Source organism: Tetrao urogallus (assembly GCF_951394365.1).
Source record: "Tetrao urogallus genome assembly, chromosome: 3".
Classification (NCBI taxonomy): Eukaryota; Metazoa; Chordata; class Aves; order Galliformes; family Phasianidae; genus Tetrao; species Tetrao urogallus.
Window position 1 is genome coordinate 80570663 of NC_136815.1, and position 22955 is coordinate 80593617.

Here is a 22955-nt window from a genome sequence, read left to right on the forward strand (position 1 = left end):
TCTTGTGTAAGGCACCAGTCATCCGGCAGCTGAGCAAGAAGTAACCTGCAAGGCATCCATTAAGCAATTGCAGACGGAACTGACAAAATTCAGCTGGTTGGCTTGCCTTCTCACTTACACAGCAATAAAAAGAGTGGGCACGACATCTGGGGAAGTTTCTGGTGGTATCCTAAAAGAGGAAGCCTCAACTTGCACTGCAAGCCAAGAAGCACAGGTGATAGCACACCACAGCACGAGTTCTAGCGGCTGTATCAGAGCTGTAGTTACCACAGACATTGCAGAGATTTCCTCAAGTCCCAGGAGGCCTCTGCTGCCTTGTTTTCATGGAAAATGAGTTTGTTGTTCACAGTGAAGCAGCTACCTCCTTACAAGACGTCTCTGCAAGACACAACAGAAGGCCAGACTACAAAGCCAGCTTTGTGATGTACTTGCTGCAGCTTCTTAGCTGTTGGTCTTGCCTGCAGATCCTTACTCACTGAGATGCAATGCTGGAGACAGCAGAGCTTATGGACGAAGAGGTTGGCTGGATGCTGGCTGCCTGTGGCATTGAGCAGTCTCAGTCCAGAATATCAGTCTCAAATGGGACCAGGTGGTAGTATGTCAAATTGGTGACATAGGCTGTTGGGTCATCACTGTCTTCTAGCTCTGAGGTAAAGTCACTCACACTTTCAAACCTGAGGAGAAATTAAAACAAAACAAACAAAAAAAGGCATTACATCATAGGGACATCCACAACTTCTCTGGGCAGCTGTGCCACTGCTTCACCATTCTCTGAGTAAAGAATTTCCTGTTAACATCTAATCTCCACTTTTTTAGTTTAAAGCCCTTCTCCCTTAAAACCATTTTCCTTTGTCCTACCATTCTCAGAATATGTAAAAAGTCAGCCTCCCTCCTATTAATAAGCTCCCTTTAAGTACCGGAAAGGCTACAATAAGTTCCCCCCCAAGCTTCCTCTTCTACAGACTCAACAAGTCCAGTTCCTTCAGCCTGTCTTCACAGGAGAGGTGCTTCAGCCCTCTGATCATCTTCTCGACTCTCCCCTGGACCTGCTCCAACAGCTCCATGTCTTTCCTGTGCTGGGGTTCCAAGCCTGGACACAATACTACAGCTGAGGCCTCACAAGGTCTGAGCAGAGGGGAACAATCACCTCCTCTGCCCTGCTGGCCACCCCTCTTTTGATGCAAAAAGACATTAGTATTGATGAAAAAAAAAAAAAAAGTAATTGATATGAATTTTAAAAATTGAATGTAGATGGAATTTGAAGAAAAGTACTGGGGGAAAAGGGAAAGGCTAGAATATCTGGAGACTGATCCCCAGAAATTTTTGAGAAAAGACATTTCTGCGGGGGTCATTTGGAAAAAGAGCTGCAGGCAAGAATGTCTCTACCAGTATCTCAAGTTAAGTTTCTGAGTAAATTTAACACATGGACTTGCTTTACAGCAGAGTAGTGCTGCAGTAGTAGTACTTCTAATGCTGGTTTACAGCTTGAGCTTTGCGAAGCTCAGTTTGCAAGGCAAAGATCTAGAGTCCCAGTTCTTTTTTCTGAAATCATCAGTGTCTCGCTCCCTCTCCTGGCAGCTTGAAATTAAAACATATGCAAGAAGTTCTCAAGCAAGTCCGTGAAAATCAACTGCAAATAGTGAAGTTACAGTTTCGTGACATTAGCCTACATATCATTCTCCTGATGCTGAAAGGTCAGAAATTATATCTTCCATCACTTCTGTAAACCAAAATTCAGCACTCACTAAAGAGGGTTGAGATATAAGTGAAAAACATTGCCCTCCATGTCCTTAAATAAACAGAAAACCTTCTTTGTAACCCATAGAGACGAATGAGCAAAGGAGTTGGCTTACAGTAAAGCAAGAGAACTATTCCCTTTTACAGCTGTGCCGAAACACAAATATGCAGCATGTTAGGAGAGCAAATTCTCAATCTCTTTAGATAGCAGTCTGCACTGAAAGGGGCTTTTTATGACTTCTCTGCAGCATGGCACAGACTCTTCACAGCTCTTGTCATTATCATACCTGAAGTTTACATCTCATGACATCTAGTCACTATGTTCAGTTGAAGTTGACCTGGATTAAAAACACAATAAATTCATTTTCAACTCCTAGGGCTTTTCTCCTACAAACAAACGAATAATTTCCTGGGACACAACCTTTATTAGGCAGCTCTAGATACCTCTGGAATTAGAGCTTTCTGAGTCTAGAAAAAATGCACAGCTACTACTCAGAACTGATCCCATCCACCTTCTCATCGTACAGCCACGTTTATGAATCAGCTACAGGACAATGAGAACTACGGTGCGTGCACACAACTCATATTGTTCTCTCTGACTTTCAAAGCTACTAGTGTTAAGGAAGGAAGCAGCAAGTGAGCTCTGGAAAAGTGAGTCATGAAGCTGAGGTTCACATTCTTCCATTTTATTCTCACAACATTTGGCAGTGTCATGAAATGCCTCGGTTCCCACACAAATGCAGAACGGAAACTGCCTTTGTATGCAGATTGAACTTGCACCTATGAAGTGAAAGGGTGAGAGTCTCCTCCCTGCATTTGTCTTATTATAAAGACAAATGTTCAAGACAAATAGGAAACAATGACTACAGCATCCTTCCTACAGAGTCTCACTGCACTCCCTATGGCAGTTGGACTCCTGCAGTTAAATAATGCAATTGCAGATGTCCTTCTAACTTCAACTGAGAGAGCCCTAAGAATCAAGTACTTCAGAAGGTCTAAAAAGACTGGTAGGATAAAGAAACAGATAACATCTCCCACTCCTCCCTCTTCTCAAAACTCAGTTTCTTGGAAAGCATCACAGCTTTTTGGATAGCAGAGTGCCTACATCCTAGAATGCATGGACACAGATGGCTCTGTCCGTTTTCCACACTCCTTCCTGGTTCTTCTCAATCCTAAACTATGAGAACCACAACTTTTTGAACAGAAACTCAGGGATTTTCTCCTGCAGTTCTGTTACTATGATCTTTACTTACAACCATGGAAAAAACTCAGTGTCAACTGAGCTTCAAATGTTTATTGCCTTCATTTCCCTGCTCCCTCCAAGTTGTTTGCTTGCCTGCATGCGTGGGAACACGTGCAGAAGGGATTTGACTTAGTTTCTGGCAGCTAACTCCCAGCTGATGTTGTGCTGTCTTACAGACCACTGGAGGCCCAGGAACAACGGGTTATGAAACACCAGTGGGGCAGACAGAATGACAATGCCAGAAAAGGAAGCAAGAAAGCTATTTGGACTCAGCTTTCTTTCTCTTGCCAATTATAGAAAATCAGACTTGCACCTGGAAGGCCACATAGATTTTGTGGTACTTCAGTCTCGCTGATAAGGTAGTACAAGCAGCATGTGAGATACAAAGCAGTGACATTCACATGCTGCGGGAAGGCAGAAAGCATTCCTTGCTGCTGGAAAGAAAGTGCAGACACAGGAGTCTGCAAAGCAGTGCTCTGCAGTGCTTGGAAGAAACCAAACCCAGTAAATCAGAGTTACAGCCAGAAGCTGTGTAACACATAAAACTACCAACAGGTCTTTCCCTAAAATAAAGTTTACAGAACTCTCGACACATTATGTGCAAGCAGTACCTGAACAGAGCTCCTTCCATTTAAGAATAAAAAGCATAGGAGCAGCATTTCCTTTTCTTGTCAAGCGTAGGATTATTTTTTTTCTGGAAACCTTCTGCACCTAACTTTACCAGCTCCATGCTGCTTTTGCATTGCCACACATGAAAGTTTCTCCTGTGGACAACAAGATGCTTGCACCAGCACCACCACTGTCCTGAAAATACATGCCTGTTACTGGAGCAAGTTTGCCAAAAAGGCAGCATGTCCAGTTCCAAAGCCTCTGCTGCCTGCTGCTGGCTGGAAAGACAGAAGTGCAAACAGCACCGGCAGAGGAAGGCACTTCTATGTAACAAAACAAGGAGTTTGGATGCATTTATTTGCCACCTTTGCTTTGAGAAGCACTGCAGAGTACAGAAAGCATGTAACTGCTGCTTTTGCCACATGGAGGCTGAGCACACTGGGTTCACCACATTTTGCAACAATGTGGTATTCTGCCAACCAAAATTAGAGAAAATGAAGGAAGCAAAAAGCAGTAACAGAGTAAGCAACTCCAGCTTGCAAAAACACGATAGTTTCTTTTGCAAGAAGTTTCAGATTTTTCAGGTGATGGGCCACTCAGTGGCTAACCCAGCAAGCAAGCCGACAGTGGCTAACCCAACAAAATCCAACAGTGTAGCAGGGCCTTGGCAAATGAATGCTATTGGGTGCTTCTATCAAAAAAAATGCTTGCTTTGCAAAATGTCTGATTCAAGTACATCAGCAACCAAAACCGATATGGATTTTTACTGAAAGGAAAAACTCCCCATTTGAGGATAGACAAGTCCACAAGGAATTGATTTCAGAATAGAAAATATGAATTCTGTAAATCCAAATCTACAGAAAACAAAAAGGAACTGCATAGGGTTTTGAAAGGTTTATAAACTTTCTTTCTAGGTTACTAGTCTACACTTAAAAATATAGGAAACTTTTGTATTTAAAAATAATTCAGTCTTTACAAGATAGCTTTTCTATATGAGTGCCATTACTTCCAGGCCACTACCTCCCTGATACAAAATACAGCTAAGTTTAGGTCATCATGTACAACAGATATTTAAAATGTATTAACTTCTTTGTACTCAATTTAACTTCCTTCAGGGGAGTTAAAATACAGATGCACAAAGCTGAGCTGTTATTTTGGATTAATTTCTTCCACCACTGTTTCTGGGAATCCACACCTACCACCCGGTCTTTATCATATCAATATTTTCCTGCCTGAGTATTTTCTGATGTGTAGGACAAACATTGGGATGACAACTAGACGACAGAAGTTTTCCATCCCAGACCAGTAAGTTTTCCTTGGGCCAAAGCATTCTTTTAAATCAATACCTTTTGAAATAATAAAAATGAGGCAGGATAAGGCCTTCTTTGGTAATCTGCTCTAATAATTTCATAGAATCATAGAGTGCTTTGGGTTGGAAGGGACTTTTAAGATCATCTAGTTCCGAGCCCCCTGCTGTAGGCAGGGACACCTCCTGCTAGACCAGGGAGACCATTTATCACTCTCCATACTAAGAGATGATCTACCAGGAGCTATCAATTTTAATGTCCAGACAGTGGCCTCATTGAATGATGTTCAGCTCATCATTTTGGCCTCATTAGTACAAGCGTATGAATTGAAATGCTGTTAGTAAGTTTTAGGCTCAAAACAGCAAGTGTTAAACACTCCTTCTTATAACAGAAAGACTTTGAGAAATTACAGTGGAGCCAGATACATTTCAGACTCTGAGAAAATCTTGTCAACCTGTAAACCCTTCTGCAGACTGGCAATGATCACATTTCAAACGTGACAAGATGAATTCAAAGATAAAGCCTCCATAAGGCCTTTAGTGCTCTGTTTCCATCATTTTGATTGCTCTAATGAAAATACAGGTCAATGTTTCTCATTGAAAACATTTAAATGCTTCATTACTTGAAGCTCACTGAAACATCAATCACTTTCCATGACAGAAATCAACAGGAGCTGACTTCCATCAGTACCCATCTGTCAATACAGCACTGACTTAAGACCTAAATGAAAGCCCTTCTGGTTACTGGTCTCTGGTCCAAAATATCTACACGCATTAGCAGGCAGAATTTACAAATAAGGCTAATCTAACATCCTTCCTCCTTAATGAAATACATGTTTCAGCAAGTCAAAGAGTGTAGCAACACCTGAGCAGCTGCCCAGCTTCCTTTGATAAAAAGAATGGTGTTTTGCTCCCCTGATAAATATTTGGGATAGCCTGTCTGTCGGGATCCTTCAGTTTCCACATTTGGGCTCAAGTCATCTCTCTTCACAATCATGAGAGAAAGAAGAAGTTCCTCTGTTTTCACCTGGCAGGATCCCTACGACAGCCACAGCTTTTTTCTTACAGACAGGACCAAGTGAGGTCAATTTCCAGAGAGCCATTTTATCCATTTTAATGGAAAGAACTGTGAAGCCTCAGCTATCAGACCCAGTAATCTTCAGCCAGTTAGAATGACAACTGCACCAGTCTTGCTCCTACTGAGAGAATAGCATCTTGTTATGGAAATAAAAAACAGCCAAAAAGTGACTGTTGATCTGAAACCTGACAGCATTACTCGTGGATAAACCACACTTACAAGTGTTCTGCTGAATCCACATCCAGGTGCTTCTCTTTTCCATTGGGTATACTGTGGTCAATGACTATTGTTTCAGTGTTCGCTAAACAAAATCCATTTGATCGCATGATTTCTGTCAGAAGAATAAAGAGAAACAAGATGAGAGTCCAAGAAACAGAAAGCTGGAAATAACTACACGTCATACATACTTGACATGATTGTGAAAAGGGATGTAACACTGAACATCTGTAGAGGAAAGCAGAAAGAGAGTTTGTTTCACAGCTTCTTACACCTACAGATTGCCAGTGCTTAAGCAATCCTATTCACATCATCAATTCCTGATAGAGAGCATCTGAAGCAAGGCCAGGTCTCAGTCCCACTATTGCCAGTGGCAAAATAGGCGTCACTTTTAGCAGAATGGGAGCCCATGCATACAGTTGCAATTTACCATTTCTCATAATTGTGTTTTTCCTGGACAGATTTCCAAGGCTTAAACAAGTTAAGCAGGAGGAAAAAAAAAGAAAAAGAGGAAAAAAAAAAAGCCCATAACAGAAGAAAGGAAATAAAAAGATACATTCCAAATTATCTGAGCAATCATCATTAAGTTATGTAAAACAATACTGTCTTCTACGCTGCCCTCAATTCTACTTGTTTGTCATTGTGTAACAAGTCTCCAGTCCAGAACAGCTAAACTTACATCTAATTCCACTCACTAACTACCAGGGAAAGTGTTCAAAACTAAAGAGCAGTTTATCTGTTGTGAATAAGAAGTTTAACCATGTTGGTATTATATAGAAAGGCAAACTAGGCAAATCGCAAGGACTTTTTCTAATTATACAATTTCAGATGATGCTAGTGCCAACACAACAGGAATGTACTTCTCTAATGAGTGGGAAAGGAGAATGGAGAGAGGAATGAGGTAATTTTTAAGTGTACATTACTGCATAAAAGCCAAGCTAGAATTCACTTCCATATTTTTCTGAAGAAAGTCTGTATTGTGTTGCAACCTGCTTCAGCAGAATATGTTTGGGGGTGGTAAAGACAAAGAAAACCAGCAGAATGACTCATATTAAGCAAGCATCGTGCTGCAGAATACAATTTACACCATAAATTCAAATTCAGCTTCCATCAAAGAGGAGGGGCTTCCTCTCTTCCCCATCACTCATCACTCTGAACAGGCCCACGCAATGGGCAGTTTGTTCTTTCAGAGAGCATAGAATTTGTTGGTCTGTTTTTCTGAGCCCGCAAGGCATGCAAAAAGCTGAACTATGACCAACAAGAATGCCACAATTTTTCCTACTGTCCTTGCCACGACCTAAAAAATTACAGCATTTTATTGCAGCGCAAACCGCTTTGTTAACATTTACTGCCACCTACTGACAACACCGACAGACTCCAAAACCATTTCCCCCAGTGTGCAAAATTCAGATGAGGCAAATGTCATTTCATCATCAGGTTTTCACCTAAGTTCTAAAAATCTATTTGTGGCAACCAGTTAGATGATGACACAGACTACCACATGGTGCTTCTGAATAGCTGCGTAAGTCTTCCTCTGTTCTTCCTCCAATTAATTAGGTATGATTCAGCTACTAAAATCAATTTAGTTCACTTTAAAACAAAACATGTTATTGTTCTGCAGACATGGTTTCCACAGCTCTTCTATATGCAGGCTGGCAGGAGGCTTCCCTTTACTGCTAGCCTGTCTATCAGTCAGACACCCTGACTGTGAACTTAGATTTCTCTTGATCCTCTTCCCTCTGTTGTATCCACCACATGCTGACAACCAGTGGAGACCAACCAGTGGATGTGAGCACAGTGCCAGCGGTTGGTGATGCATTTCAGCAGCGATGACAGTGGGTCACTTCTGCTGATGCAGATGTTTACAAGTGCAGCATGCAGGCTCTTGTACATTGCTAGTGAAAATGCTGAGTTAATGGGGGTGACTGTTGAAAAATAGTGTTCTGTAGCTGAAAATTTGCTCTCTCGAATTGTGTTGTTGTGCTCTTTATATTTGTTGTAATTTGCATAGAAATAAGTAGGAGACACTACTTTCGGAGTCACCTATGTACTGCTGGATCCCTCAATTCATAACAGGCAGGTGCAAGGACTCACTTTGCAGCCCCTGCTCTCACAGGGCAGCAATATATTTCGGACAGAAAACAGTGAATATGTTCTCAGGGTTCAGTACTGAAAACACTTCTGGGTGCTCAGAAGCAAAGCACGTAAACCACATTCACCTTTGGAGGCTGACAAATATCAGGAAACACACACATGAGAAATTTCACCTTCGATTTCTACAGCAACTCAACACACCATCCAAAGCTCGCTACTCACAGCTGGAACATTAAACACACTTGTTGGCTCCTATCTGCCGGGCTCAAGGAGCCAGACCTGCACCATCCCCTTCGCAGCATGGCCCTGAGGCGCTGCTTGATGAGCACCATCCTGTGCTGCGCTGTAGCCTCTGCTCAGGGGCTCAATGAGAAAGCACCAGACTGGCTGGCAAGACCACATTTTTTGCCTAGGCACCGTGTTAGGCAGTATGCTTCAAGATAGTTATTGGTGGCTTCCTAAGCAATTTACCATTTAATTAAAAGAATATTTAACCCATAACTAATTTGCTTAGTACCAAAGCTCAGGACCAGAAACAAAAATAGAAATCTACCCTGTTTATGAATCAATCCTTAAGACATACTGTCTACATCTTTAGCACGTTGACACGCTACCTAGTCATTAAACAAAGTATTGTTAGTACCTATGAAAGCTGATGTATTCCATACTAAAGATCTTATGCACCTTGGAGAACTATGCAGTATTTCACTCTTATTTCACTCACCAAAATAAGCCCTTTTGGTGACACTAAAACTGCCACCTCATTGGATAGCTCGCAGACTGCAAGCTCCTAAGGAGAAATCTGCAGTTCCCATTAAGCCCAAAGGAAACTTTTCAACAGAGAAATACAAATCTGTACACACCAAATGTCCATACACCTTCTAACAACAGACAATAGCAGATTCAGTGGGGGTGGGCTAAAAGGACAGGCAAGTATAGAATGATACTGCTCTCCAGTTTACCTTCCAGCAGGCTGTGGTTTAGAAACTTGCCACTGTCTCCATCTGTGTCAGGTCTCAATGTACTCTTCATTCATTTGCTTGCTTAATTCCTTTTTGAAGTCATTTTTACTTTCAGTTCCATGATATGCTATGACAATGACTTCACTCCCTAGCCAAGCTCTGGATGAAAACAGCAGAATATTTAACCTTTATTTTGTTTGTTTATAGCCTATTATCTGCCAGCTTTACTGGATAATTGATGTTATTGTTTGGTGAGAACAACAGAATAATTAAACCTCCTCCCATTCAGTTTTGTAGGCTTCCATCATAACCCTACTGTTATCTCTTTCCAAAGTTTAAGTGTAGTTCTTTGACCTTTTTCTTGGAGAAGCCGTTCAATGACTTTAATCCCTATCCTTTATTTGTGTGTTTTAAGATTTAATTATTTCCTGTCTGAGATAGAGAGACCAAAATTGCACACACTGTGTTCAAGGTGCGATGTTTCTCCTTCCTTCTCTCCTAACAGTATTTAATATTCTCACAGCTTTTGCTAGTTGCTTGGAGAAAGAACAAAGAGAACAACAAATAAAGTAATTTTCATTCTTTAATTCTCGAGACGACTGTTGGAAGCAAACAACTCTTACCTGATATTTTAACTGGACTTTGAAAGCTTGGCTGAATCTTATGGACATTGTCATTCTTTAGAACTTGGTCCAAAGGAGATCTCTCAAAGAATGTGAGGACTACTTCAGATCTTGAATACTTAAAAAGAGAAAGAGACGTCCGCTTTTATTACCAACACTTTGTTTTGTTTCTCTCCTCCCTTTACATCCCTTCCTAGTACAACAGAAAGACTTATTACAAAAAACTGCCTGGAGACATCATTACATGGTTCTGACACTCAGCACTTCTCCAAGATATTCAGTGGATTGTTGCTTCTTTTACATTTTGGCACAGGCCATCACTTTCTAATCTGCATGCAAGTGTGTGCCACCATCAAGGCAGAGTCAAGCTGGGCTAAGTGTGGAGCTTGGCTTACTCACCTTCCATGGCATGTTTATTATAGTCTTCAGAAGCTTTTCCACTTCATTAAGTCTAGCTTCTATATCATGGGCTTCTTTTATTGTGATGAGCCCTAGAAACAAAGTAAACAGACTGTGGGCATAGGCTTCGTACACATTTTCATGTGTATACACACTTCAGCAGCCAGAAGCACCAGCTCAAGAAGATGTGGAAAGAACTCAAATATTATGCCTTCCAGAAATAAGACTTCTAACCCACACTGATGATAAAATGTGTGCCCAAACAAAGGTGGGTGTAGTTACACAGTCTCAGGCCTGACACAAGTTCAGCTGTTTATGATCACGTTTAGGAGCTGCAAGACAAGCAGAAGTAGAACCACCTACACCCTCACCCAGTTTTGCTACACAATATTGCCAGCAACAATAATCAAAATGCTGTTTTCTGCTTCCCAGAACCATGATTCATCCTTTTTCTGTCAATAAAAAGCAGAAGAAAACCAAAGAAAGCCAAAAAACACAACCCACAGATCAGATGAAAAGACAAAACACAAACTAAACAGAAGGCTTTGAGAGCAGACATGTAAATCCCAATGGCAAGTCCACAGATTTCTCAGTACCACATTCTTCAAGTACAAAACAACTGTTTGGATTTTTGTTTTTTTTTAATTACAGAATTATCACAGAGCTGCAGAAAAGACCGACATGGAAATTTTGTGTTCAGTTGGCCAGAATGATGCATTACAATGCTTCTAATTTTGAACTGCTCGATAGCGTGATTTTCAAGTGTAATATCACATTCCATATGCACACTCTGCAGGGCGTCCATAGCTTCCCTCTCCCCTAGCAGGGGCAGGGAAATCTACCACAGGCCATATGCACGTACAGGAAATATGAGGTGAAGCAAACCCCATCTCTCTAACAGCCCCATTATTTCTGGTGTTGCAACTGCACTTGTTCTAATCCAACCACTGATTTGCCTCTACATGTGTGCAGTTTTTCCAGTGCATAACATACACACGTGGACTGAAATACCTAAGAGACTACTAAAGACCACAAGTTTCACTAGTTAAAACAAATAGATGCATAAATAAAATGACTGAAAGTTGGAGCAGAAAAAGACTTGATAAACCGAAACCATCTACACAAAAATTGAAACAATGAAAAAAAGAAAAAACAAGCCAAAAGTAGCAAAGCCGTCTGTGAGAAGCCACCTCGATGCACTAAAATGCTAAGCGCTAAACTTGTCTAAGTGCAGTCTCTCTTTTGCACAACCATCTCTATTTAAAAGACAGAGGTACAGAAAGAGCTGCCAAACCCACCCAGTCTGGGGCCAACATTCATGGGATGTTTCTGCTTGCATCAGCCCAAGCTGAGTTACTGGTGTGATGTGACCACATGCAAACTTTCCTGACAAAAGCATGACTTTGGAGCTGCCAGCTCTCCTCAAATTACAGATCCGAACAAAACGAGACTGTCTCTGGAGCAGCCAGGCTTACTTGACAGTTGTCACATAAAATAATAAGACTTTCTATTGCTCGACATCCCTCATTTTGCATTTTTTCCTTTACATGATTTTCTCTGACACCTCTTTGGCACAGTGTGCTCTGTCCTCTGACAGCAGAGACAGGCCTAGAAGCACAGCAGCGTTTCCTGATCCAGCTGGTGTACACCACAGTCAAGTAGCTTCGCATGGGTAAACATGAATTAACTCATCTGCATGGGTCCACAGGTTGTGTGTTAGCTGGGTTGTGCTTGATGCCTCAGCCCAGACCTGCAGATCAGCACACTTCATCTTCCCAACTGCTGGGTGCGTGCAGGCCTGGGCGGCTCCACGTTGCCCCATCTGCAAGTATGTGCCTGTCCCACATCTGATGGAAAAGAAAAAAATACACCTCACCAACAACAGTGTGCAGTGTACTCTGAGGAAAAGCAGCCAAGCAGTTGGGATTTTCTCTCATTAGTAATAATCAAGAGAGGCATCTGCAGCTCTGCACAGCCTTGCTGAGCCTCAGTGAGAGAAGCCAGGATGGCCAACAGCCCACAGCACCTCCACAGCTCACCCCAGGGGAGGCTTCACAGCTCTCTGCCTTCACCAGGAAATCCAGCCCCACATACTTCTCGCGTGGGCTGCTGGAGAGGCACCCGGCACACAAACCCACCGGGAAACTGGCATGGAACATTCCAACATCTAACACAGTAACCACTGTTTCCTACTGTAGCTTTTACTGATATCAAAACCAAAAGGCAGACAGCGTAGGAAGGAGAGTAAGTGATGCATCTGCAGGGACAGATGCCTATATACATGCTGAATGGCTGTGGATGTGCAGCTCTGGGGTGCAAAGCTGCTGACCCACTGTGGTCGGTTGCAGGGAGCTGAGCTTGCTGGGGAGCGGCCTTCCTGTGTGGCAGCCCAAACACACAGAAACCACTTGACTGCCTATATATATGCTGAGCCCTGTAATTTCTTCTGCAAGAGCTACAGAGATTGTAAGGCTCTCATTTATCGTCAGTCTAAAAGGCTCTGTTTTTAAGAGTTAGCAGATGTGCCAGCGGTTTTCAACTCATCGTGGGCTATGATCCCACAGCCCAAAGGACTGCTAACAGCCCAACATCTGCAGTGCCCTCAGCCAGATGCCCCATGCACAGGCACTGGGAGGAGTACAGCCTGGTCCCTCCCCTCGCTTCCTTCCAGCCCTCCTGACTGCTTGCTGTCACAAGCCCCAACACAAATGTGCCATGATGTCCTAAGCGAGCATGTTGGTCTTGCTGTTCATACATTGGCCACATATGCAGCATGGCAGCCTACAACTCCAGAGGGGAGTGGATGGGCAGTGCTGATCTCTGCTCACTGCTGACAGTGACAGGACCCGAGGGAACGGCATGGGGCTCCATCAGGGGGAGGGTCAGGCCCTGGAACAGCCTCCCCATGGAAGTAAACTGCTGGAGTTCAAGGAGCACTAGGGCAATGCTCTTAGAAATATGGTTTGAATGTTGGGTGGTCCTTTGCGGAGCCAGGAGCTGGACTTGCTGATACTTATGGATCTCTTCCAACTCAGGACATTCTGTGATTCTATGATCTGTATGGCAGCCACAGAGCATCCTGAAGCCTCTGTTTTCTGTCTCCGCTCACAGACCAAAAGTGTGTGTCTATTTTTTCATCTTTCTGAGTGCCTTTCTTCAGACAGCTCACCCTAAAATAAAAGAGAAGACACTAATGAAGCAACCAGTAGCCCAGAACCAGTTGTGCTTTCTTCCACTTGTTCAGTATGCCACAGAGCTGTGCTCAAAGCTGGGAAATCTCTCAGTGAGGTCATGGTGAAATGCTGTTCTCATGCCTTTCCCTCTGCCCTGACTGCTGGCTGACTGCTAATTGAAAACATGTGTAAACTCCTCCCAGGAAAACTCTGCTCTCTGTCTTGTTACCCCTACTGTGCTTAGACAATTAACTATCATTTCAAGTGATTTAAATACTATAAACACCTGTGTTTATAGGGCTTGAGGTAAACGGGAGCCTCGCTGGCTCCATTTTCTTTATTTATTTTACTACAAAGCTGTCTGCCAAATATGAGAAATCCCTAGGATTTTTTTTTCATAACAGAGCCCACATGCTGGGTCAAGGGAGGGACAATGCAGGCACATCGTGTGACCAAGAGTGGCACCTGCCCATACCTGGGATATTTGTTTTCAGCAGTGTTCTGCTGTGTACACAGCCCCTGCAACCAGTGACCTAATTTTGGGGGAGGAAAACTCCCCTTGACATCTTCCCTGCCCCTTTCCTGACCAAGAGCCCTGAGCAGAGTCCTTAAGACTGGATGAACAGGATTTGCCCACAATTTGAAACCACGCAGACATAGTAACTTCACACATAGCAACACATCTGTGGAAAAACACAGCACAAACAGCAGCATGGGCTGCAGCATCTTTCCTGCTGTGGGACCCTGGTGCCAGAGCAGCTGCAGGAGCCTTGCAAATCAGGCAAGCAGCTGCATCCCTGGCACGCTCGGCCATGGTGTGGGAGAGAGGCCCAGAGCTGAGAAGAAACAGGAAACGAGCTCAGCAGATGAGGAGCATGACCTGGGAGCCAGTTAGTGATGTCAGCATCCAGCCTTGACAGCCTGTCCTATTGCTGCCCTATGAGCCACCAAGCCTGAGTCTGCAGCTAATGACATGCTGACAACCACTTCTAACACACCACACAGCTTGTTGTGAGACTGTGACGTGGCCCTGATGGCTGATGCCCTCGATGAGCAACTTGTCTCAGGAGTCCTTTAGGGCCTTCCAAAGAAGAGTGAATCCATTCCTAAATCAAGTATTTCTCATAAATCATTCCTTGCTGATGATCTGTTTTCCTGGAGAGGTGTTGCTATGTACAAACTGCTATGTGTGCATGACCTCAAACTGTGGGCAAACCTTGTTTCTCCAGTCTGGAGGACTGCCCTTGAGGCTTTTGGTAAGGAAAAGAGCAAAGAATAACGAGAGATCTCCTGCTTTCTCCAAATTAGTTATAGAATCATAGAACCATAGAATCATTAAGGTTGGAAAAGACCTCTAAGATCATCCAGTCCAAAAGTCAACCTACCACCAACACTGCCCACTAAAAACTTCAGCAAGTATAGGTGACTGAGCAAGAACAGAAGTCAAAGCATACTTTTGAAGATATGTGCAAGATGGAATGGTGATGCTATTAATACTACATATTACAGTATGCACTTGAAGATTAAAATATTGCATTGAGCTCTCCTCACCTAATCTTCTCCCCAACCCCTGTGAGAAAGATGGCAAAGTAGACAGCAAAGTGAAAAAAGAAATAGCAGAGAAATACATGCAGAAATCTCAGTGCATTTTGCTGAATCTCCACTGCAATGAAGATTTACGGCCTATAGATTCTTATCTTGAGCCCACCCTTATCTTTCACACAAGTCCGTGACTGGCAATTATGGATTACAGATCTTTAAGGAAGACACCTAAGCTGTCTTGCACAGATGACTGCTACTCTGGACTCTCTCCTGACCAGATTGTATGGCTTCAACTGGAGATATGCTTCTTTTCCCCACTTGCAGTATTCATTAATACAACAGTGCTCAATCTTTTATATCTTTTACCCTCATTACTTCTTCTTTCCCTCAGATAACTCAAACTCTTGTGTATATGCAAATAGAGCCACATTCCAGGATGAGGATAGAGCAAGCAGGTCCCAGCCACGAGGAGGTATTTGCTATAACAAAATGATGTACAACGGAAGGGACTTCAGGCCATCAGCTGGTCCAATCCTCCATCCAAAGGAGGGTCAGACCAAGTTACTCAGAGCCATGTTCAGTGGACTTCTGGATATATAAATGCTGCTAGAAGGACAAAGGAATATTCAGAGGCAAAAAAAAAAAAAAAAAAAAAAATCCACCAGAAAAAAAAGCAAGATGGGAAAGATTGCTTCACACAACATTTCTTCAATAATTCTGCAAAATAACTCCACAGGAGTCCATTCAGTCCAAAGATGTGATAAGATCCAGAGAAGGGCAGATAATTAGAGGCAATGAGGGATACCGGAGCTCCAATTACAAGAGACCAGGATACCACTTTTCTCCTCTCTGTGGGTGATTTATACTGTCTTCTAGGGCATCTGATTCTCATCACATGGAACAAGATCCCAGAGCTGTGTCTGTGGTTTTAGTCAGGCAGCACTTGTCTGATGCCTCTTCCTTAATTCTACTGCTCTCATCTCTTAGGGAAGATGCATTTGCCCCTTCCCACACAAGAAAATTCATTCCACCTCATGCATATGACAAGCCTCTGCAGTCCCTGAAGCTGTTACAAAGGGTGTGCTATTCATGCAGTATCGCTGACGTGGTACATCTTGGTGGCATTACTCGGGGAGCAGAGAAAAAGATACGATGGAGTTGAAAAGAGGGATGCAGGAGGGTGGATTGGAGTTTGGACTTTGAAGATATTGAAATCAATCTGTTAGACATAGAAAGACAGAGAGTTTTCACAATCCTGAATGCTCTTAGCTCTAGCACAAGCAACCGCTTCCTTGACAGATCACACAGAACAGATGTAAAAACACGGATGGCACAAAGTACAGCTCAAACTGTCCCAGTGACATCGCCCAGAGCAGGGGCTGTGGCCGTGGCCATCTGAGGGCCCTGGTACACTTCTCAGTTAAAGCTGAGCAGCCCAGACCTCCAGCTGCCGGGCTTTTCATGCAGGGTTGGGAGACAGGCAAACGGCACCTCCCAGAGACAGACCTCAGCGGATAGCCCTTCCCCACTGAGCTCCTGTCTTGATGCCTGATGAGCCACAAGAAACGAGATGTCCAAGAAGCACAAGATAAAAGTGAGCCAAGCAGTCAATGCCTAATGAAAAATGCAGGCTCCTACAGACACTTTCAGTGCTGGATTCTTATCAGGTGAGACCTGTCATCAGAAAACAACCTCATTTCCATTCCTCCCCACCAAAATCCCCCCATACACGTATTGCCTCAGTCCACCACAAAAAGGCAACTTGTGCCCAGCTTTATAACAACACGGCAAGCTTCGTTTATCTCCAGCATTACCGATGAACCATGAAATTCAGCTAATAAAAAACCCAATCCCAGAAGCCCCAAACTCAATTTCAGTCTCACAGCACTGCTAGAGTCTGATAACCGAGAGCAGCATCCTTTGTCGGCCAGACAGACGCTCCGAGTGAGCCCCACTAATGAACTGCTGACAATGTCAACAATGGGAAGAGCACAATAGATGCAGTGTATTTATCTGCATTGTCACAGCACCCAAACAGCTGCTGTCTGTGGAAAGCACTATGCTGCTCCTGTGGAGTTCCCTCTCTGCATAAATCACGCTCCCAGATGGCCCTGTAATCAACAACAGTGTAATGCAGCATATAGAAAACTGTAAGCTATGAATACGGCATTCGTAGCAAAATATGCAGGAAAACATAACATTCCCAGGCGGCTCTTCAGGAACTCTGCTGTGCACAAGGCCTTTAGGCAGCCCTGCAGGATTTCCCAAGCACTTCCTGGCACATCTTCCTGGTGATGCAGGAAAGAGATGGAGCTCGGCATCAGCCACCAGGAAGGGCTGCCCAGGGGCTGCTGCAGGAGAGGGGAGAGTTGCTCAGTGCTATGAGCATGCTGCACACAAAGCTTCCATAGGAAGGCTCCTCTGCGGCTGGACAGCTTTTATGGTTGGACAAAGGTTGCGCGCCAGCACAGCAGATGATAAGAGAAAAGCTCTGGGGAGCTACAGGTAAACCCTGGTGGCAACAATCAGGCGAGGGAAACCTGAAAGGGAAGAGAACCGAAAGGTCTGGCACTGTCAGGAGTTGGACTCAATGATCCTCATGGGTCCTTTCCAACTTGGGATATTCTGTGATTCTGTAATTCTGTATTCTATGCCTGCACTGAGGTTGGGGCCAGATGCATGACTGCACTGAAGCTCCATCAAGCCTTAAGATAAATCTTTTCCAAGAATCTCCAGAAGTAATATTTAGAGAAAACAGAAGGCTAGAAAAAAAAAAAAAAAGAGTTCTTTCCCAGATTAATACTTCACTTCCAGCATCTATTGGGTCTGTCGTAACTACTGCAAAATCACTGATTTTGACTCAGCTTCCAGGTCCACAAGGCTGTTTTTCTCATAAAAAAATATAAATACAAAAGCAGTTCACTCTGCATACAGAAACAGACTAGTGGCATTAAGAGTGAACCAGCTCATGCTTTTCTGTGATCTTCTTTTGTGCACTTGCCTAGAGGAAGGGAAGGGCACATTTCAGACACAAATCAGATACCAGCAGTGAATCATACTCAGTCACACTGCAGGTAGGCACTTACCAGGCCCTGTTTACTGGCTCCCCGGCTTGCCTCAAGTTGGCCCTCCGCATCACAACGCACTCCAGATGTGTGCGTGGAATGCACTTTGCCACATGGTGTTGTCAGTTCTTAAAGGTGTGTCACAACCCCCAGGGCCTCCTCTTCCCTCCTACCAAGGGATGGATAAGGCAACAACGGGTGCAGAATGTCATACTTCCCATCCCCTCCTCTGCAAACACCCACACATCCAAGGAAGAGGAGTGAGTGCACAATGGTAACAACTGGCTCCTGCTGATACTGCTTACATTTAAAAAATAATCATCTTTCTTTGTAAAGGAGTTAGAAAGGCGAAAAAGCTCAGCCTTGCACTCCTCATATCCCTCACACGCAGCATACTGTGGCCTGACCCAGCCGTAGGATAATGCTGGCTCTTTTAATGCTCCTTAAGCAAATCTGTAGGAATATTGGACTCCTTCAACGCAATGCAAGTTTAGTTTGCAACATTTTACCACTTCCTCCAGATAAAAGGCACAGCTAATATTCAGATTCCTTCAGAAAGATAAACACACACATAAGCATACATTTCTTATGCATATACATGATGTTTGTATGCATAAGATGAATATATGAAAATATACACACAGATGTATATGACTGAATGCTCACGCACAAGACTGTGCTTTCACCAGGTGTTTTTGCTGGGTTAAATATACTGAGCTTTGGATCTCTGCCTTCAAACAGAACATAAAGAACCCACGCATACCCCAGAGGTTTCCTAAGGGCCACCTATGCATCACGCAGTGTGCGCTCACAGCCAAGTATCACTGGCATCAGCATCACTTAGCCAAACGGGACTCTTATTCAGGTTCAGTATTAGGAATTCTTCTCAGAAAGAGTGGTGAGGCACAGGAATGGGTTGCTCAGGGAGGTGGTGGAGTCACCATCCCTGGAAGCGTTTAAGGAAAGAGCAGATGCAGTACTTTGGGACATGGGTTACTGGGTGATAATGGTAGCAGGTGGACAGTTGGACTGGATGATCTTAGAGGCCTTTTCCAACCTCAATGATTCTACGGTTCCGTGATTCCGTGTCCCAGTATCATGCAGTTACACAGGCTGTGGGCAGTCACTTTAGAGCACAAGCACACTCAGCAAAGTCATTTTCTTTAGCAGAGGAGCAGCTTCATTTCAAGGAGTATTACTGAAATTGTGAAGCATGCGGCGACTGCTGAGAAGCCATTCCTGACTGTACTCTGTCTCTGCTGCAGAGTGAACCCCCACCTCCTCTCCAGGCTGAATAGATTACCATCTGCTTCTATTAGCTTCCCATTTTTCAAATCCTGGACTGATGATTCGCTCAGTGCAGACTCTACCGGGGTCTGCTTCCTAGGGAAAGGTAGGTGAAGGTTGCCAGCTCCGAGTCTTAGGGAAGAATCGAAGATGCTTCCTCTTGCATAATTTGCAAAAGCAAAGTTTGGAGGCACTTAAGAGAGGCAAAAAGGGCTGCGGGCCGCCTCTGCAGGGGACCAGCAGGGACTGAACCCCGCTCCGCCGCCCCCAGCCCCGGCCGCCTGCAGAGGGCAGCCGGCACCGCCGCGCCGCTGGGGCGATGCCGCCGCCTCGGGATGCGCCGGGACCCGGCACTGAGAGGGGTCCGCTTTGCCCCATTTAACCCCCGGTGCGCGGGGTGCCGCTGTCCCCGGATGGCGAGGATCGGAGGAGGGCTTCTCCAGCTTCTCCGCGAGCAAACCGCACATCGGATACCGGCTTCTCTCCGCTCCCGTTCAGCCGAACTACCCGGACAGCTGGGGAGACTGGAAAGCTGGAAAAGCGCACAAGATAGATGCTCCGTGCCGCCCGACACGCTTGATATAATTCAGAGCAAAGCGCAGCGTTGTCATAGAAAATATTCCCCAAACGTCAAACGCATTAGAAGCGGCCCCAGAGCGGCCCCAACCCTTCCGAGCGCGGTTCGCACCCCCGGGCTGCGTCACCTCCTTCGGAAACCGAAAGGCAGAAGGAGCGCGGCGCGGACTGCTCTGCAATACTGGCTTCGCAGAAAGTTATGCGAGGAATTGCGCTCGCTCCACACTCGCTCCGACCACTGCCAAGCGACGCAGCCTCTTTTTTCTTCCTTTCTTTCCCCCCCCCCACAGTCCCCGTGGCAAACAACACGCCGACACGCGGGGGCTGTCCGCCGCAGCCCCTCTCCCGCAGCCCCACGGGCCCTCCCCAGAGGCACAGAGGGGCAGGGACCTTACGCCCGCAGAATCCATAATAATAATAAAAACGGCGCAATGCGAACCAGCGGCCCGGGAGGAGTTTCCGACCGCGAAAGGCCGCCTCCCCGTCGCGCCCCGTCCCGTCCCGTCCCGCCGCTCGCCCCCTGCCCGCCCTGGGGACACCCGCCCGCCCTGCCCGGGGAAGGCAGCGGGGGAGAGGCGAAGCCGTGCCCGCACCTTGGAGCAAAGGGGAGCGGGAGAGCTCGGGCCGGTCCTCGGGGAAGGAGTCGAGAAGGCGCTTGAAGAGGCGGCCCAGGTCGGAATAGCTGCGGTGCAGGTAGAGGATGTTGCGGTCCGACCACTCGGTGCGGATCTCGTAGAACTCCTCCTCGTCGCCCCGCCGGCTGATGATGAGCCGCCGGATGCCGTTCACCCAGCAGCCCCGCACGTACATGTTCACCAGCGAAGTGCCTTCGAACACGGCCGAGGCCATCCCGCCGCCGGCGGAGGGCGAAGCGAAGCGCCCCGCCCGCCGCCGCCACCGAGTTAAGGGGAGGAGGAGGAAGAGGAGGAGGAGGAGGAGGAGGAGGAGGACGGGGGGTGCCACCCGGCGCACCCCCCGGGGCGGGGGAGCGGGGCGGCCCGGCCCCTTCTGCTCCCCCCCTCCTTCCCGCTGCGGGAGGGCTCAGCCCCGCGGGCGGGCGGCGAGCCGGGGGGGCTGCGCTCCGCACCCCGGCCCCCCTCGGCCCTCCTCCCCGCCCGCCCCTCCGCCCGCAGCTCTGCGGATCCTCCTCTTCCTTCTCGGGACGGTTTCGCAGACGCCACAGACATGACAAGGAAATTTTTCCCCCTCCCAGTGACCCTAGAAGTTTTTATTTTTCTTTGAAAAAAAACCAAAAAACTTTCATCCCGGCCGCTGAGGAAGGAAGCGGAGGAATACGCAGCGCACACCGCCTCCGGCTGCGCCGCGCTGTCAGCGCCCAGCACCGCCCCAAGGCAGCCCCAGTGCCGGAGGGGAGCGGGAAGGCGGCACCGCTGGGGGCAGAGTGCCGCGACACTGGGGAAAAGAGGGACAAAGAGAGGAAGCAGAGGGGCTCGGGGCTTGCTCAGCCTCCAGATGCCCATGGGCTGCAGATATATATGTGGATGAAGGCGAAGCCAATGACAGCGTGTGGTGACGTGGGGTGTGTCACCCGGGATGGTGCCTCTGTGGGCTCCACTAGGAGCATCCCGTGGGAGAGGAGCTCGGGGCATGAATTCCCGGCCTGCCATGACCCAGGGAAGGGAAGGCTCTACCTTGATCAGTAACATCCTTATCAGTGACACAGATGATGGGATGGAGTGCCCCCTCAGCAAATTTGTGGATGACATCAACCAGAGTAGTGCAGTTGGTACGATAGCAGCAAGGGATGCCATTCAAAGGGACCTGAAGAAGCTTGAAAGTTGGGCTCAAGTGAACACAATGAGTTTCTATAAGGCCAAGTGCAAGGTGTTACACCTGGGTTGTGGCAACTCCAGATTCCACAGAGTGGAAAAAGAATTCATTGAGAGCAGCCCTGCCAAGAGGGACTTGGGGGTTTTGGCTGATGAAAAACTTAACATGAGCCAGCAGTGTGAGCTTGCAGTGTGGAAGGCCAATGGTATCCTGGGCTGCATCAGAAGAGGGGGGGCCAGCAGGAAGAGGGAGGGGATTGTCCCCCTCTGCTCTGCTCTTGTGAAGCTCCATCCTGAGTATTGTGTCCAGGGCTGTAGTCCCCAGAACAAGAAAGACACAGAGCTGCTGAAGCGGCTCCAAAGGAGGACCACAAAGATGATCAAAGGGCTGAAGCACTTCTCTTAAGATAGTTTGAGGGAGCTGGGTTTGTTCAGCCTGGGGAAGACAAGGCTCTGGGGAGACCACAGTGCAGCCTTTCAGTACCTAAAGGGAGTTTATAAACAGGAGTAGGACTGACTTTTTACATGGTCTGATAGTGACAGGACAAGGGGGAACAGTTTTAAAGTAAAAAGGGAGATTTAGGTGAGATGTTACTAAGAAATTCTTTACTCAGAGGGCAGTGAGGCAGTGACAGAGTGGCAGTGACTGCCCAGAGAAGCTGTGGGTGTCCCATCCGTGGAAGTGTTCAAACCCAGGTTAGATGGGGCCCTGGGCAACCTGAGTTGGTGGGTGGCAACTCTCCTCACAGCAAGGGGGTTGGAAATGGGAGGGCTTTGAGGCCCCTTCCAAACTAAGCCATTATATGATTCTATGATTCCTGCCTGCAGCATTTTTGGGGAGGTCAGAGGTCATTGTCCTCACACGACCTAATATAAAATTTAAGTTAATTCTGGCTACCATGGCACCCATGGTTCATGAGACCAGGAATTCACATGTAACAATGCAGGGGCTGTTTAGCCATTTGGAAGAATTGGTGGAAGCCAGAGATGAAAATACTGTTAAAGATGTTGACCAATGAATGTTGTTTGGTCTTTATGGTAAACCAATTCCAAACCTACAAGTGCAGTTATGTCTCACTCTTCCTATTCAAATACATAATTGCGTATTTCCTTAACTTCTTTGCCATAAAATTGGTCTTACTTCCATTTGAAGCACAATCAGATGGAACGAATGCACTCAACGAAGCCCTTCCAGAAGCACACACGCACCTGCTTCCTGCAGCCTCACTCTGCAGCACCTGCAGCCATTTCTTTC

The 22955-nt window shown here is 46.0% G+C and overlaps 1 protein-coding gene across 1 annotated transcript; it reads right to left on the reverse strand.

The window, feature by feature from the left end:
- Window positions 1-556: 556 nt before the first annotated feature.
- On the reverse strand, window positions 557-20759 carry PXDC1 (PX domain containing 1; the record flags this gene model as incomplete). The annotated part of the gene is made up of 5 exons (XM_079533515.1): window positions 557-674; window positions 6193-6304; window positions 9869-9986; window positions 10268-10359; window positions 20504-20759. The coding sequence occupies 5 exons, from the start codon at window positions 20757-20759 to the stop codon at window positions 557-559; spliced, it is 696 nt and encodes a 231-aa protein (XP_079389641.1).
- Window positions 20760-22955: the final 2196 nt, after the last annotated feature.